General features: G+C 43.8%; 1 protein-coding gene across 2 annotated transcripts; it reads right to left on the bottom strand.

Moving 5' to 3' along the window:
- Nucleotides 1–1,816: 1,816 nt before the first annotated feature.
- TMEM209 (transmembrane protein 209) lies at nt 1,817–15,156 on the bottom strand. 2 transcript variants are annotated; one of them, XM_068670171.1, is made up of 15 exons: nt 15,042–15,156; nt 13,634–13,785; nt 13,471–13,529; nt 11,786–11,917; nt 11,008–11,246; nt 10,419–10,623; nt 9,568–9,743; nt 8,793–8,864; nt 7,607–7,703; nt 6,846–6,971; nt 6,297–6,394; nt 4,424–4,538; nt 4,232–4,329; nt 3,569–3,642; nt 1,817–2,974 (listed from the first exon to the last, which is right to left on the bottom strand). In XM_068670171.1, the coding sequence occupies exons 1-15, from the start codon at nt 15,054–15,056 to the stop codon at nt 2,920–2,922; spliced, it is 1,713 nt and encodes a 570-aa protein (XP_068526272.1). In that variant the 5' UTR covers nt 15,057–15,156; the 3' UTR covers nt 1,817–2,919. The 2 variants fall into 2 exon arrangements, with proteins under 2 accessions (XP_068526272.1, XP_068526273.1); XM_068670172.1 differs by having other exon boundaries at nt 13,646–13,785.
- Nucleotides 15,157–17,098: the final 1,942 nt, after the last annotated feature.

The raw sequence follows: 17,098 nt of genomic DNA, 5'->3' as shown, positions 1-17,098 counted from the left end.
CACGGGGTGCTTGGGGATGGGGGGTGTGGTTTATTGGGGTGCGCAGGGGTTAAGGGTGTATGGGAATGGGGTGCGTGGTTTATTGGGGTGCACAGGGCACCAGGGTGCATGGGAATGGGGTGCACAATTATTAGGATGCACAGGGCACAAGAGTGTATAGGAATGGGGTTCATGATGTATTGGGGTGCACAGGGCACCAGGGTGCTTGGGGATGGGGTGTGTGGTTTATGGGGGTGCGCAGGGGTTAAGGGTGCATGGGAATGGGGTCCACGATGTACTGGGGTGCACAGGGCACCAGGGTGTATGGGAATGGGGTCCGTGGTTTATCGGGGTGCACAGGGGATGAGGGTACATGGGATATCAGTCCGCAATGTATCGGGGTGCACAGGGCAAAAGGATGCTTGGAAATGGGGTGTGTGGTTTATTGGGGTGCACAGGGGATAAGGGTGCATGGGAATGGGGTCCACGATTATCAGGGTATGCAGAGTACCAGGGTGCATAGAAATGGGGTGCATGGTTTATTGGGGTTCAGGAGGGATGGGGGTGCATGGGAATGGGGTCCATGATGTATTGGGGTGCATAGGGCACAAGGGTCCTTGGGAATGGGGTGCACAGTTATTAGGATGCACAGGGCACATGAGTGTATGGGAATGGGGTGCGTGGTTTACTGGGGTGCACAGGGGTTAGGGGTGCATGGGAATGGGGTCCGTGATGTTTTGGGGTGCACAGGGCACAAGGGTGCTTGGAAATATAGAGCGTGGTTTATTGGGGTGCATAGGGGATGGGGGTGCATGGAAATGGGGTCTGCAATGATCAGGGTGCACAGGACACAAGGGTACACAGGAATGGGGTGCGTAATTATTGGGGTGCACGGTGTATTGGAATGGGGCTTTTATGGGGTTGGGGCACGTGGTTTATTGGGGTATGTGGCAGATGTGGGGTGCAGGGGGCTGCAGGGTACTGGGCTGCACGGGAAGCAGGGTGCATGGGGTTGGGGTGTGATATATTGGGGTGTGCAGGGGATGCAGGTACATGGGGATCTGGGGTGCATGGGAATGGGGTGCAAGAATTATTGGGGTGCAGATGTGAGCTGTGGGGTGTCCCGGGGTGCACAAAGACCTGAGGGCACGGTGTATTGGGGTACACAGGAGTTGGGATCCACGGGCATTTGGGATATGTAGGGAATGGGGTGCACGATGCATGGGGTACATGGGAACTGGGGTGCACAGGGACCAGAGTGCTTGTTTTTTTGGGGTGCATAGGGTTAAGGGCTGCACGGGGACTGAATTAGAGAATTGGGGGTGCACAGGACCCCAGGAACACGCAGGACCCAGGGGCGCACAGGTTGGGAGGTTTCTGGGGTGTCCCTTGTTGAATTAGGGACAGCCCCTGGCTGAGCAGGGGGCAGGCTTTTCTTCCAAAACATCCATTTTTTGGTCAAAAAAATTAAAAATCTGCACAGAAGGAGGTTTTAGCATGTGAGAGTAACGGAGCGCTGAGAGCTCGGCTGTTCCTCCTCGCTATCGTTTGTGCAAATCCCAATTAATTCAATCAGCGATGCCGAAGCACAGGAAAAACCCCAACAGCTGTTTGATAAGGTGAACCCAATTAATCCAGGAACCAAACGAGCCAGTTTTTGGGCAGGCACCGGGAAAAATCCGCATCTCCCCGGGGGGGGCAGAGGCACGAGGAAGAGGCAGCTCTCCCCTTTGGCTCATGCCAAAAATCAGCAGCCCGCGGAGAAGTGACCATCCCAAATTCCCCTTCCCCTTTCTGTGTGCATGACAAAAGCAGAACAAAGCTTGACACAAAAAATATGGTACAAAAATATATTTTCATAACAAAACACACAGCACTTGGCTCCAGTGACAGGCCCATTATTCTCCCTCCTGCATGTACAAAGGTTTTTTTGGCATTTACAGGCACACCGGGCTCCGTTGGTTGCTGGGACAGAGAGGAGAACGAGGTGACATCCTTGCTTTAAGCCCACAAAAACCATCAGCAATGAATTTTTATCCCTGTTTATAAAAATTACAGACTATGTACACTTCTGAAACGCTGCTTTGCCACAGCCCCGAACAGATTCTCCCCCTTCCTTGTAAAAAAAAAAAAGATTTTTTTTTCCAAATATTCCAAGTGCTCTTCTTTGAAACCAAGGCTTTTTTCCCCAAAAGGTCCATTCCAAAGCGGGGCCAGGTTTATACAGCCTGGTCTCACACTGAGATGTAGAAGCTGTGCGAGAGGCTGTATAGCCCCCAGGAGGAGGTTACTAGCAGAAAAGCTGATGAGAGGTTAAAAAAAATAAATTAAAAAATTAAAAAGCCAAGGCAGGAAAATGTCGCGGTTGTTCTCGAGATGCCCACGGTGTCACACAGCTCATAAGACAGTCGCGTGTGCCTGGCATGCTTGTTTTGCTTATAAAAATAAAAATGTATTTTAAAAAACACCTTACATACTGAAAGCAGCAGGGTTTTCTCTTTCCTTTACATCTGCGACACGGAGACAGCTGGCAGGGTTACAACACCCAATTATAGCAGCAGTCGGGGATAAAAATTAATGTTTTTCTTATCGTCCTTAATAATATCAATGAAAACGGACCTGGCAGGGAATGGTACACACAACACGGACACCAAAGGGCCTTGCAAGATGGACTCGCTCAGGTGAAGGGCTGGAAAGGGAAAACCTGCCTGGAATTCGTATGTAGGAGCATTTCAACAGCAAGACATTTTAAAGAAAACGTTGACAAAACCCGCGGAGATTTACAAACGCTTCCCCTCTGCCCACAAAGCAGAGCTTAAATTATCTCGTTTCAGAGAATTCTGTGTTCAAGTAACGTAACGATCCTGCTGGGTTTGTCTTGCCAGAGAAGCCAGGATCAGATCATCGCTCTTCTGGCCTGGAATCCCGCCAGAGAAGTTGTTATTCTCCAAAAATCCACAGGACGTTGACTCCCGACAAGCCAAGATTTACACGCCTGCAGAAACAAAGTTATCACAACAAAACGCAAGTAAATAAAAGCGCCTGTTTAAACCAAACATTCGTTACAGGAAAAAAAAAAAAGCTTAATAAAGCTGCCACTTCCACAGCTCTGCCTTTCACCCCACTCTCAGGTGCTGCGCCCTGCCCCGCAGCGAGCAGAGCACTTCCAGAACAAAGAGCTCTGAACAGAGGGCAAGTCAGGACGCTGCTTTTATTCCCCTCCTGGCTTTCAGTGTATGTTTCAAACAGGACTTGCTGTGCCAAAAACAAGAGGTTATGGCACGACTTTTTTTTTTTTGTCCCTGGTTTATAAACAGCAGAGCGCCTCAGGCCAGAAAGCAGAAGTCTGGCTGCTGGGCAAGGCCACGGCTCCCTGGCACGGATTCAACTCCATTTTCCAGCAGCACAAGACCAAGAAAAGCACAAAACCTTCCCCCCCGTGGTTCTCACACAAATAAACCATACCTAATCTTATTTAAAAGCTGGTATTTCGAGTGAGATGATTTTAATATCATTAATATCGTAGCAATTTCAGTTCGAAGGCACTTCAAACAGGACACCTGGCACGAGGACAGCGCTGGGTACTCACCCGAGCATCCCGGATTCTTTTGTCTTGATGATGTACAGAAACATCAGCAAGGTGTGGAACATGTTGTTCCTGCCCTGGGTCCACAGAAAGAGAAAAGGGATGAGAAAGCAAAACACAGCGTGTGGTGTCGGGCTTTTGGCCTTAATACTTTACTTCTTTCCACTAGGCAAATCTCAGAGAAAAAAATAAATTGGTTTTTGGCTGGAGTGTTATCCCCAAACACACATAAAGCAGAGATCCAGCTGCAGCCAGGGCTCAATATAAAATCAAAATTTGCAGGAGAATTTCACTGTTTTCATTTTGAAACTGAAAGCTTTCCCCAGAATTCCTACAGACAAGCACCAGGCTGCGATGACGAGGCACTTCACAGATTACATGGCTTTTTTTTTTTCCTGATGATTTACTCTAAAATAAAAAAAATAAAATAGAAAACAACAAAAACCTACTGCCTAGTTACTTATAAACCTTAAAATCGCTATTACAGGTATTATTTAGTAACAGACTTAGTACTAGGTAGCAGTCTAGGACCAAGTTAACGTTTGCTTTCTGCACTGAAAATGCAAACAGTCAGTGTGTGGCTAGTTCCTAAAAACATCTCAAATCAAAGGAAAAAAGCCCATCTGCTGATCCTTTTCTGACAGCAGAACACCACGAGCACCGTACCTTGGGCAGGTTGTAGACGTGGCGCTGGTAGATCAGCTCGTAGTGGGGCGGGTTGATGCTGCTTTGGTAGATGCAAAACACGTTTTCATTTGAAGTGTCTGTGAATGAAAAAATTAAGAGAAAACGGGGATTTCAAGGGTGCTGTCATGGTCCGAGCAGCAAGTTTAGGGAGCGCTCTGCGAATGCCAGTACCTGGTTTATCTGGAGTCTGAATGAAGTGCTGGGAAGTGAAGGTTTTGCCATCGGGATATTTGGGGTGCGGGGGCAGCCTGGAGTCAAGGTAAGTGCAGAACACGTGCATAATGATCTGGGTAAACACAAACAGATTGCACTTAGTGTCCTGAAAGAAACAAAGTGCTACCATACCTCGCCTTTCTTTCCCTTATCTCGGGCACTTGATAGTCTCTGGTTGCAACACTGACTTAACCCCGCTGTTTAGGATCATTTTAGCACCATTCCAGTGGTCCAGGCCTGCTGCTGAGGGGAAGACAAACTCATTTTTTTTCTAATAAATGAGACAGTGTCAGGCACGAGGTGATGAACTGATGCTGGATGTCAGGAGCTCAGCTCACACACATGTAACTTTATCCTGGTGTCTCGCAGAATTTGGCAAAGTCACGGATCTTATTAATATATTTGGGACGCAAACTGCAAGCCATCTGCTTCAGAGATGGGTTTTCTCCTAGATGCAAGGCTTTGGCTTAGAAGGGCAGATGCAATTAAGCTCCAGGTTTGCAAACACTACCCCTTATCCAGCAAATTTCGCCTTTTTCCTCAAAGCAGGCAAAACAAAAATAATTGAAGAAACCCAAGATGCCCACGAGCCTTACTAACTATGCTGAGATTTTGGAATAAAGTCCTAGGAAGAGTATCTTAGTTCCCTACAGTGAGAACGCTGCACGTTCTGCATGTTTTAACCCAATTCTCAACGTTTTACATGGGCAATGTGACCAAATTGCTCTATAATCTGATACTTTCTGTGTTACTTGTAGAATGATCTTTTTTAGAAGTTTATTGTACCATCCAACACTACCTATCCTACCTGGTTTTGAGAAAAGATTGAATTTGAGGGTGTGATACTCTGTCCTGGGATCTTTAAACACTTCCAAGCTGTTCAGCTTGCTCTTAAGAGTTGCTCTGCAGCCAGTCACAATCAAATATTTAATCATCTTCACAATTAGAAAAGTAAATTCTATTTCAGGGCTGATTTTGTCCAAGTTTGGCTTCCAGGAGCTGAATTTCGTATCTTTGTCAGCAAGCTGTAAAGCTCTGACACTCAGATTTCCCATTTTATATTGTCTCAAGTAACTGAATATCCATACACGGTGGGGGAAAAAGAAAATCACTAACTCTACTTTCAAATACAGAGTTTAACTGAAGACTCACACTGCAAGGCCTACTTCCTGGATTGTTCTGTGGTTTTTCTTTTTATTAATTGAAGTTGATTAATTAATAAATTTATAATAATTTTATTTAATTTATGAATTAATTTAAGTTAATTTCAAGTCATTGTTTACACTGAGGTGGTGCTTCCAGATTAATGGGATAAGCAGCGCTACGAGTCTCAAGTAAAATATGCAGCATCTTCAAATTTCTCCAAAAACACCGAATCAAAGAGCAGATGTGCCACCCAATCTCAATTTTTCCCTGTCCATTGCAGTAAATAAAGTGAGAACAAGGCGAAAGCTTCCCCTTGCATTAGAAATCACTAGATTTAGTTAAGGCACAAAGTTTGCTTTTTGTTTTCATGTATAGAAGAGAACTGCCCCAGCAAGACCCCAACCCTCACGCTGCTCCCCAGACTTATCTCAGGCTCTTTCAGACGAGTTTAAGTAAGAGGCTGGCCTAAGACTAAGATACTCGATTGCATTTTTGTAACAAACATGACATCTAATCCCGTTTGTATCATTCCCCATGTAATCTCACTGACTACAATGGGATTATCTGTGCAGTGAGGCAAACAGGATTTTTACCAAGTTCCTCAAAAAACTTACTGGCCACCACCTCCAAAACCGATGCTGACAGCAAGCCACTTTAAGCAGTTTTTAAGTCTTCAAAAACTTACAGCAGAGTCGGTGGGCAGGTCAGTGTCCCACTTACGGCCTTTGAAATCCCCTCCCCTGTTCCATCGGAAGGAGCTCATGCATCCGCCCTGAGAAAGCTCTGAAAGCAACAGGATTTATTCAGTTACTGGGGGTAGAAAGTGTATGAGAACGGTATTCTGTGCTAGTTTCAGGGACTTTGTGCATATTTACAGCATATAAAATAGGAAAAAAAAAACTAATGAAATGTTTGTAAAGATATAAACGTGGGGGGAGCAAATTTACAATTTTTTGTAATTAATGAAAGGATTAAATCCAGCACTTCAGAACCACAGTACGCAGGAGGAACACAAGACCAAGCTTTTAAAAACATTACAAACAGCTACATCCAAGTCCTGCATCGTGATATTGCTATAAAAATAGAAGGTTGTGAAGACGTCTCTCCCACTTCAAAGCAGCTCTCATCCCCGCGGCGCTTCGGTTGAGATGTTCAGCCATCAGCATCCCACACCAGCAGCTCCTGGCTGCAGTAACTGAAGTTTTTTTACCGTTAGCACGGCGACACCACGCACCTTTGATCCTTTCCACCAGGTATTCCTGGTTGGGTGTGAGATCCAGGTACTGCACGATAGCGTTCAGGGTTGGAATGAGCGGAGCTTTGACGAGCGCTGCCTGCTTCAGGCTGCTGATGCTGGCTTCTGCAACACAAAAAGAGCCAGCACACATCAGCAGCCCCCCTTGCAGGCCTCGACACAGAGTTCTCCTTTCTGGCCCACTGTTAAGCCCTAGAAATGCTTAAGGTGTGACACAGCACCCTAAACACTCCATTCAAGGGCACTGAAGTAGTGGAATTCGGAATTGTTCAGAATTGAAATGTTCAGAATCAAATGAAAAAGAGCTCTAGCTTATCAGATTTTTACCCAAGCAGTTCTTTCAGAAAGCAGCTCATTTTAAGGAAGAGTTTGCAAAAGCACGTAGTGCTGGAAACAGAGTTTACAGCACGTCTATCCTCGAAATGTTTTCTGACAGTTTAATGCACAATAATGGATGATAATTCGATCCTGTAATTCCTGAGGTGTAAGTTTAGGGGGAAAAAAAAGAGGTTTATGAATTTTATATGAGACAAAAATCACCAAGCCTTCATCAGTACTATGAAGTCCTATGAAGAACCTTTCCAGCTTGATGAAATTAATGATGTGAAGCAAAGCCCACACCAACACACAATTGAAATGGAACAATAACCTCCAGCAGACTGAATTTAAATGGCTCCCATTTGATGTCCCAGCTAAGGAGCATCCCCTCCAGGAACCCCAAAGCTCCTGCTGCGTCCTACCTCCGATCTGCAGCTCCGGACACCCCATTCTTCTCAGCTGAGTGCTCACAGACTCGATCTCTTGGACAAGCGGCACGAGAATTGTTTCATTGATCCACTAGGAAAGAAAAATGAAAAGTCAAAAGCTCAAAAACAAGAATACGTAAAAAAACACCCTCAGCTTACCCCCTAGTCCTTGTTACAATCACAAAAATGGTTACCAACAGGAACACTGAAGCCAACGAAGGAGCAGAGCAAGTAAATCAGAATGCCAACTTATGCTGAACTTCAAGGACTGGCTTCAAGGCCTTCTGAAAGGCCAGAAAAATCAGTGCAAAGGAGTTAGGAAAACAAATCTCTAACAAGTCCTAGATAAAGCTTTTCTGAACAATGAGGGAAGGGGTATTACGGAGCGCAGCCCTTCATCCATAAAGATAATTTGTACTGAGATGGGTCAGCTCCCTCCCAGGTCGGTTTCAGGAAAACAAGGAGCTGATAAGCACCCCACGTGGTGTTTGTACGTGATGGGATTTGGGAAGTGAAGCAAACTGGCCCTGCTTTTGTGAAAAGATGCTCAGGAATCTAGTAAGGATCTCACACAAGTCTATTTTCCACCCATCTCGCTACTATTTTTTTTTTTAAACAAGCAAAACCACATATTTGATAGATATTAATGACTATAGGAGGATTCAAGGTTCAATTTACTAATTACATGGCCATCGTGTGCAATTAAATCTCTGCTATAGCAGGTCCTAGTGATAAGATCAAGATTTTGAGCTTTTATTTTTATTACATTGCTCGGGATTGTCAGAAAAAGTCAACTTTTGGGTTGGAATTTTCCATGCTTTGAGCCCAGAAGAACACGTTTGAAGCGCTGCAGAAACATTAACTCAGCCCTCTGAGTTACTGAAAGGAAAAACAAACCTTGTCCTATCTAAGATGCTTTTGCTCATCATTCAAAGGAGGCTGAACTTTACAACTGCATGATTTTCAGGACACAAAGCACCTGGGGCAGGTCGCAAACACAGCTCAGTACTCCCCTCTTACAACCACGCTGTCTTTATCTCCTTGCACAAGCCCAGCCCAGCCCCCAAATAGAGGGTGGGATTCCTCCTGCCGCCCTAGGCACACAGGGGAGGTGGAGGCACTTTTCCACTCCTCTCTGCTTGTTTCTAAAAGCCTCACAGTCCTCAGGGACAGGACTTACGTTTCTGAACTTAGCGGTCCAGGAATCCATGTGATCCAGCAGCTGTCGATTCATTGTCACCCGGGCCCAAACCTATTGAAAAAGCATTATTATATGGTAAAATCGAAGGAGTTTCTAGGGACTAAAATAATTTCTGATACTAACTACACCACATGATTCAAATCACATGTTCCCAAATTTGTATATGACTGCTGGCTGCATCATGACTTCTACAGCAGCTTCAATACCACACTCCTGCTCTTTATTCGTGGAACAAAAGCCTTGCAGGAGTCCAAAATCATTTTTAAGCTCTCAGTTCTGCGAAGATAACATTGGTCTAAACTGTAAGATAGATATGAAAGGCATTTGAATTAGGAAGCCTAATTAGGTTTACGTAAAAAAATTAAAAAATGATCAAATTTAATTGAAGACAAGTATTATTTCTTCAAATCAGACTTCTTTGAGACCCTAGTGTGAAGGAGAATGGTTTTTTATCCTTCACATATACAGAAGGCACACAAATATACAGACTTCCAGTCAATTTTTATGTGACAAATACATTTTATCCAGAGCACTCCTTGCTTTCCAAGGGAGAAATCATTTTTCAATGACCACTCGGAATTTGAAATGTCCCTTTATGGTGACGTGGAACTTACAAGTTGTATGACACTGGGTTAAGTGCTACAGGATTTCTCCCTCTCCAACATTTCTGACACAGCTCAAATCCAAACTGCTGGATGGAGCTGTTTATTTTAGACCCACTTCTTTCTCTTGGCTACCTCGCTGCTGAATTTACCTCTTCTGCAGCCTGTTTCGAGCTCAGATCAGCCTCATCTTTGTGTGCTGATGGAGCCTGGGACCTGCAGGCCAGCTGATACTGGAACTTCCTCAGAATCTGCGCGTAGTCTCCCATGGAGCGGCTGTAGTTCCAAAAAGTTGGGCTGCTGGAAGGAGAGCTGGAATCTGAACTTCCTGAAACGAACCATGCACGTACAATTATGGCCAAGTAACTCTGGAAGCAACAGCACAGGCACTAGGTCAGCGCAGCAAGGCTTTGATTAGAGACAGACTTGAATTATCCTTAACACACACACACACACACTGAAGCCAGTTTGCCTAAACACTGATTTAATTCTTTATCATGATAAGCTTTGTCCCTATCCAGGACAAGAACCGCCTGCAGGTGATTCACTCTTTATCTAGAACGCCTTCTCCCCACGATATACCTCTCATCAAGGGGATTAAAGCATTTTATCATGGTCCACACACAGCCAACACGCTCGGACACAATCCATCAGCACACACTTCAACGAAGCCCGCTCCTCAGCTCAGCAGCCCTTATCCCGTACAAAGGATTTTAGATCCTATACAACGCGATAAAAGGAGTTTGGAGGAAACTTTCTGAAGCTCCTAAACCATAGGGATGTGTAGAAATTAAGGCATTCTACCTCACGTCTTAATTATTCAGTAGAAGACTAAACTTTTCAACCTTTACCGGGTTCACAGGTGATACCACACATGTTGGGTTTAATTTTTAGAGCTTTCTGCTGGAAAGCTTTGCAAATTTATCTGCAAAAGCACCTCTTGCATCCCAGTGACACCTTCTCACCGCCAAGCTTTCCAGATCAAATAATTCTGTTTCTTTACCCAGTTGAACTCGGTGCTGTTTCTCTTCTTCACTTCGAAGGAAGGTGTCCAGCGACTTGAGGTCTGTCATGTAGTCTTCTTTGCCAGTAGGAGAATTATACAGAATGGGCGAGGAGCGGTACCGAGACCTCAGCCCTCCGCTTTCCATCGGTCCAATACTCGCAGGGTACGGCGAGCCACTAGGAGATGGGCTGAAGCTGGAAACCTTTGGCAAAGAAAAGCAGACAGTTGTGTCTGTAAGACAGAATTCCACTTTGATTCGCAAACTACATTAATATTAAAGATTCTTGGTTAGTTGTGTTGTGTTTTTTTTTTTTTTTAGCTGATTTTGTCCAGTTTTGTTTTTTTTTTTTAGCTGCTTTGTATTTACATTTCAGTTTCTTATTTTTGCTTTGTCCTGAAACAAACCAGCTACTCTAAAATAAAGTGAAACCGGGCAAAGAGGACACGAATCCTGATACGACAATTTTACATCCCCTTTACAAACGGAGCAAACACACGTATGCACAACTCTGCTACCTGCTCTTCACCTCCCACGGCACAACACGAGGACACGATGAGCAAATCCAGCCTTTGCCTTGCTCCTTACCTTGCTGTAGCTGCTGCTTGGCGAATAGGTGATGTTACTGCTGTAGGAAGCGCTGTTGTTGGACAGAGCCTGCAGCTGAGGGCTGTACCCTGCCATACAACCCGTAGCAAACTTCGGGCTGGCACTTGGGGAGCGGGACGGGCTGTAACTCAGCACGCTCTGCCCCTGGATCGGAGGAGAAGGCGTTGAAGAAGGGACTTTCTTTGCCGCCAGCTCGCGGGGTGGAGTTGTCTGTACCACTGCAAAAGGAAAAACAGGATTACCGGTGTGAACGCAGCAGCCCCAAACTTTCCTCCTCCCTGTAAAAGCACACACACAATGCTATTGTAAGGCAATTTTATAAAGATGCTAGAAACTTGCTGTGATGTTCACCAGCTTTCCGACTGACTGCTCTCTAGGCTGTCATTTTCAGACTTCACGCCAACACCCCTGTCCCTCTACTCTGGTTCATGTCATATTACTAGGATATTGACATTAAATATAAACCTGCACTCTCTGTCTTGCTCCCAGGCCCATGTACAGGTTACAAATTCCTTGTCCAGCCTCAAAATACTTGATTTTTTTTTTGCAGTCCTTCAGCAGCCCGCTATCCTGCCCTTTATTACCTGTTTTTCCCCTCCGGTTCTCACAAACACTCAAGTTACCACCTGATCTTCTGAGTTTGAATAAGCTGCAGATAATTCAGCTTCCTGCTCGTGTCAGATGGGGTAGATCAGAACCCTTCACTACAGAATTTGGCACTAAAAAAAGGTCAGCCAGAGACACTGATCACACCCACCTGCATTCTGCAACCCCAGCAGGGTCTGCTGTCCGGGGCTCATCACCAAGCTCGTTGGTGCCACCGTGTACTTGAAGTACCTCCAGAAATCAAATAAGGCGTTCAGGCTGAACAGAGAGGCGAGCGCAAGTTCTAGAAAATAAAAAAAAATAATAAAAAAGTAAAAAAACACAGAAGCTTTTATGATACTGGGTAGTTTGTGCACAGGGAATTATACAAGTATATGCCCTGGAAAAAATAGAAATATGCTCGTTAAAAACATGTCATTATCAGTGCTTCAGGTAAGTACCAGCTTGGGCAAGGATGTAAGATTTCTTCACCTTCTTACACAAGAAATACAAATTTCTCTTCCTATATTGACGTTAATTTATATTGCTAAAGATTTTTTTAAATGGAAGATTATTTCCCCAAAGGACATAAACTACTGCAATAGTTTGACGCTTTCTCAAATATCTTCTGACAAATCACCTGTCACTCATCTCGTGATTTTTCTCTCCCTCTTGCTCTTTTTCATCCTCTGGTTGTATTTGATACATCTAGCTTAGATTCTACTCACTTGAAACAAACTTTAACTTTTTTTTAAAAAAAACTTTTTAAATATTTTTTTTAATAAAAATTTTAATAAATTAAAAACTTTTTTTTTTAAAAATTATTGGGAAACACCACGTATACCCACAAGGTAACACAGCAGTAAAATCTGCAGGGTTATCCAAGGCCTTTAACATTAGACATGTTAATCAGACTTAAGGGAACAAATGAGCTTTTTGTCCCGTTTCAAGATGTAACTAAGAAAACTGTTACCACTCTTTACTTGTCACTAAAAAAATGACAGAATGCCAAAAGTTTCATGGAAGAAAAACGTTTGAGTTCAAAGAAAAGAGAAAGAAAAGAAGAGAGAGAGAGGAAAGAAGAGAAAGAAAAAAAAAGTGAGTTTAAAAATAACGGATCTGTCAAGAAAACTGACAGTAGAGAAAAGAAAAAAGACGAAAAGAGAAAAAAGACGAAAAGAGAAAAAAGACGAAAAGAGAAAAAAGACGAAAAGAGAAAAAAGACGAAAAGAGAAAAAAGACGAAAAGAGAAAAAAGACGAAAAGAGAAAAAAGACGAAAAGAGAAAAAAGACGAAAAGAGAAAAAAGACGAAAAGAGAAAAAAGACGAAAAGAGAAAAAAGACGAAAAGAGAAAAAAGACGAAAAGAGAAAAAAGACGAAAAGAGAAAAAAGACGAAAAGAGAAAAAAGACGAAAAGAGAAAAAAGACGAAAAGAGAAAAAAGACGAAAAGAGAAAAAAGACGAAAAGAGAAAAAAGACGAAAAGAGAAAAAAGACGAAAAGAGAAAAAAGACGAAAAGAGAAAAAAGACGAAAAGAGAAAAAAGACGAAAAGAGAAAAAAGACGAAAAGAGAAAAAAGACGAAAAGAGAAAAAAGACGAAAAGAGAAAAAAGACGAAAAGAGAAAAAAGACGAAAAGAGAAAAAAGACGAAAAGAGAAAAAAGACGAAAAGAGAAAAAAGACGAAAAGAGAAAAAAGACGAAAAGAGAAAAAAGACGAAAAGAGAAAAAAGACGAAAAGAGAAAAAAGACGAAAAGAGAAAAAAGACGAAAAGAGAAAAAAGACGAAAAGAGAAAAAAGACGAAAAGAGAAAAAAGAGAACCCTGAAAATTAATTTAAATGCTGCAGCAACTCACCAATATACCAGAGTGGCCAGTAGGTGATGTTGTAATAGGAGCTTATGAGTTTTCCAGTCCTGAAAAGAAAACCAATTAAGTTACTTTTTAGCAGCAATCGGGTCCGAGGAAATATTTAGGGAAGGACAAAGCAGGATGCTTTGGTGCTTTGTAGCAGATATACCACTCAACACACATCTCAGTGTATATCATTCCTGCAACAGACACGTTAAGGAGTCCCCAGGCCAAAACCACTTTCCGGGCCTCAGTTTCCTTCCTCATCTTGATGGTCCTGTCAATGAGGGAAGCTGCTGGACTCTGTTCTGCCGTCATTATCTGGAAAACACAGAGAAATGACAGAATTTGTCAGTTTTTATACAGTCAGATCTTTAGTCAGGATAGAATTAAAGAAAAATGAGTAACCCGAGACAAACTATGTCACTTGGCTTCACCTTTAGACCTTGAGTCATATAATGAATACAAAAAAGAGCACAAATTCTGTATTTTCTGTATTTTTTATGTTTTATGGCCATTCTTCATTAAACAGGAACACGAATGATTTGGGTTTGGGGACAAATATTTCAACTGAATGGTGCTTCCTGCCAAAAATCACGTTCCTGCTGCTTACTGGTAGGGCTCAGAGGCGACGCAGGACCACGACTGCTGGAAGAATTATACAAGAACACGGAATATATAATAAAAAAATAAATATATAATAAAAAATATAATATATATAAATATAATGAAATTATCCAAGTTGCCTGGGATAGTTTGGGGAAGTTTTTTTTCTGTGGTTTGAGCCCTGAGGCTTCTCTCCCTGCCCTGAAAACAGCAGCAGCCCTAAAACGTTATTTTCCTTTTCACTTCCCAGCATCTCCCCCTGACCTACACCCTCCCCCAGCTCCCCCAAAAAGGAGACACCCCCAAAAAAGCAGAATCCCCCCCCAAAAATACCCCCCCAAACAGACCCTCCCCCAAAAGAAGACCCCCCCCAAAGCCAAACCCCTCTCAGAAATCAGAAGTTCCACAAAAAAAGAAGCCCCCCCAAAAAGCAGACCCCCCAAATTAGCAGAATCCCTCCCCCAAAAAGTAGGGCCTCCCTAAAAGAGCAGAACCCTGTTCAAAAATAGCAGGCCTCCCCCAAAAAAAGCTGAAAATCCCCCCCAAAAAAAAGCAGACCCCCCCACCTCAAAAAGCAGACCTCCCCCAAAAAAGCAACCCCCTAAAAAATAGCAGAGCCCCCAAAAAGGAGACCCCACCCAAAAGGAGAAATCCTCCTCAAAAAAAGGAGAAATCTCCCCAAAAAAGGAGAAATCCCCCCCAAAAAAGCAGAGCCCATAAAAAAGTAGACCGACCCAAAAAAAGCAATCCCCAAAAAACAGAGCAGATCCCCCAAAAAGGAGACCTCACCCAAAAGAGCAGAACCCCTCAAAAAAATCAGAAATCCCCCCAAAAAGCAGAAAATCCCCCCCAAAAAAAGCAAAAATTCTCCAAAAAACGCAGAAATCCCCCCAAAAAGCAGACACCCCGTCCCAAAAAAACCGACACCACCACCCCCAAAAGAAACCCAGACCCCTCTAAAGAAAACAGACCTCTCCTAAAAGCATAAATCCCCAAAGAGCAGAAATCCTCAAAAAAGCGGGAATCGCCCCAAAAAGCAGTGCCCCCCCCCAGCCCCGCTCCCAGCCCGCACCGCCACAACCGCCTCCTCTGCGCATGCGTTAAGGCGCCGCGCGCGCAGCGATGACGTCAGCGGCGCGTTGCCATGGCGACGGCCCCGCCGCGCCGTTACGCGGGCGGGAGGGGGGGCGCGTGAGGGGGGCGGCCATGTTGGCGCCTCTGAGGTGCGAGGCGTGAAAAGTGTGAAAAATAGAGTGTAAAACACAAATTATGCAACGTAGAAAGCTGGAATTGCTAAATTGTAATGGCATCACGCAATAAGACTCAGCTTTAGTCACAAAATCGAGGCTGAAGAAGGAAACGCGGTGCACAAAGTAGAACTTGAATCACAGAATCACAGAATTTCTAGGTTGGAAGAGACCTCAAGATCATCGAGTCCAACCTCTGACCTAACACTAACAGTCCCCACTAAACCATATCCCTAAGCTCTACATCTAAACGTCTTCTAAAGACTTCCAGGGATGGTGACTCCACCACTTCCCTGGGCAGCCTGTTCCAGTGACTAACAACACTTTTTTTTTTTTTTTCTATTTATTTTTTTGAGATGATCTTTTATTGCATATTATAATGCTTAGATCAATACAGGTTCATCAGTAGCAACAGATATGCTCACAATCATATTCTCAGGGCAAATCACCTCAAATTTTCAGAAGCTCTTTGAAGGGTTAAATGAGCAGAATTTGTAAAAAAGCAAAACTGATGAAGTGGTAAAAAATGACAGAATACACAAAAAAAAATGGAAAGGAGAAAGTACAAGGTGTAGAAGATTACAAACCTGCATCAGAAAGCCCCCCAAGGGTGACCACCAGAGGGTACTGTGCATGCGAAAGTAGGCAGGATAATATAATTAATTGTACGAAATAATTAACATAAATCCTGCCCTTTATTGGAAATTACATGAATTAATTTAATAATAATAATAATAACTAACTAATGATACATTACATGTATCACTGTACCATAAATAAGTACTCATTGTCTTACTTATGTGTACATGTTCAGTGGAGTTATCCCCCACATACCCAGAGCTGTTAATAAAGAATTATCTGCTCACTATTTCTCCAAAATGAGTCTTGGGAAGTTACATCACTTCTTGTGTTTCTGTGTGTGTGTGTGTGCACGCACGCAGGAGGTGTGAAAATGTCTGTGGGCGTGGGCGAGGTGTGAAAATGGGTGGGTGGCTGGGTGGGTGTGCGAGGTGTGAAAATTGGGTGTACGTGTGAGAGAAAATGCCTTGGGGTGTGTGGATTTGTGTGAATTTGCTGCCTCCGTGTGCTGCTCCAGTAGTGTAGCATCACCCATCACCATGAGATTTGTACAGCACGACCAGTCGGTGACACACTGATGTATATCTGACCACACGCTGCAATAAAAACTTAAAAAGACCGGCTATTTGTGCACCGTGCAGGCATAACTTCATATTTCTCACCTGAAGTGCTGTAAGTGAAGAGGGCTGGGTGAATTTTGTGGTGAATTGATGCATCTAGAAGGTATTACCTGAGGTATCCCCCCCCTGTTTGACAGGATGGTTTTGGGTGGCATGCTCGACTCATAGGACTGGATGGAAAATCACACAGCATCGTCATGGTGTTGAGAAGGCTCTGAGGAGACCTTACAACAGTTTTCCTGTACCTAAAGGGGGCTGTAGAAAAGCTAGGGAGAGACTCCTTGTCAGGGGGTGTAGGGATAGGACAAGGAGTAATGGCTTTAAACTTAAAAAAGGGAGATTTGGATTAGATATAAAGAATGAATTCTTTACTTCGAGGGTAGTGAGGCACTGGAAAAGGTTGCCCAGGGAAATTGTGGCTGCCCTATCCCTGGCAGTGCCCAAGGCCAGGCTGGATGGGGCTGGGGGCAGCCTGGGCTGGTGGGAGGTGTTGTGCCCAAACAGGTTGAGAGTTGGTTTTGTAGAGCCATGCCAACAGACAAGCTCAGCAGGTCTGAAAGCTCTCTTGCTCTTTGACTCATT

Source organism: Anas acuta, chromosome 1 (assembly GCF_963932015.1).
Source record: "Anas acuta chromosome 1, bAnaAcu1.1, whole genome shotgun sequence".
NCBI lineage: Eukaryota > Metazoa > Chordata > Aves > Anseriformes > Anatidae > Anas > Anas acuta.
The sequence above is the reverse complement of the archived record's forward strand: the minus strand, read 5'-3'. Positions and strand labels throughout refer to the sequence as shown.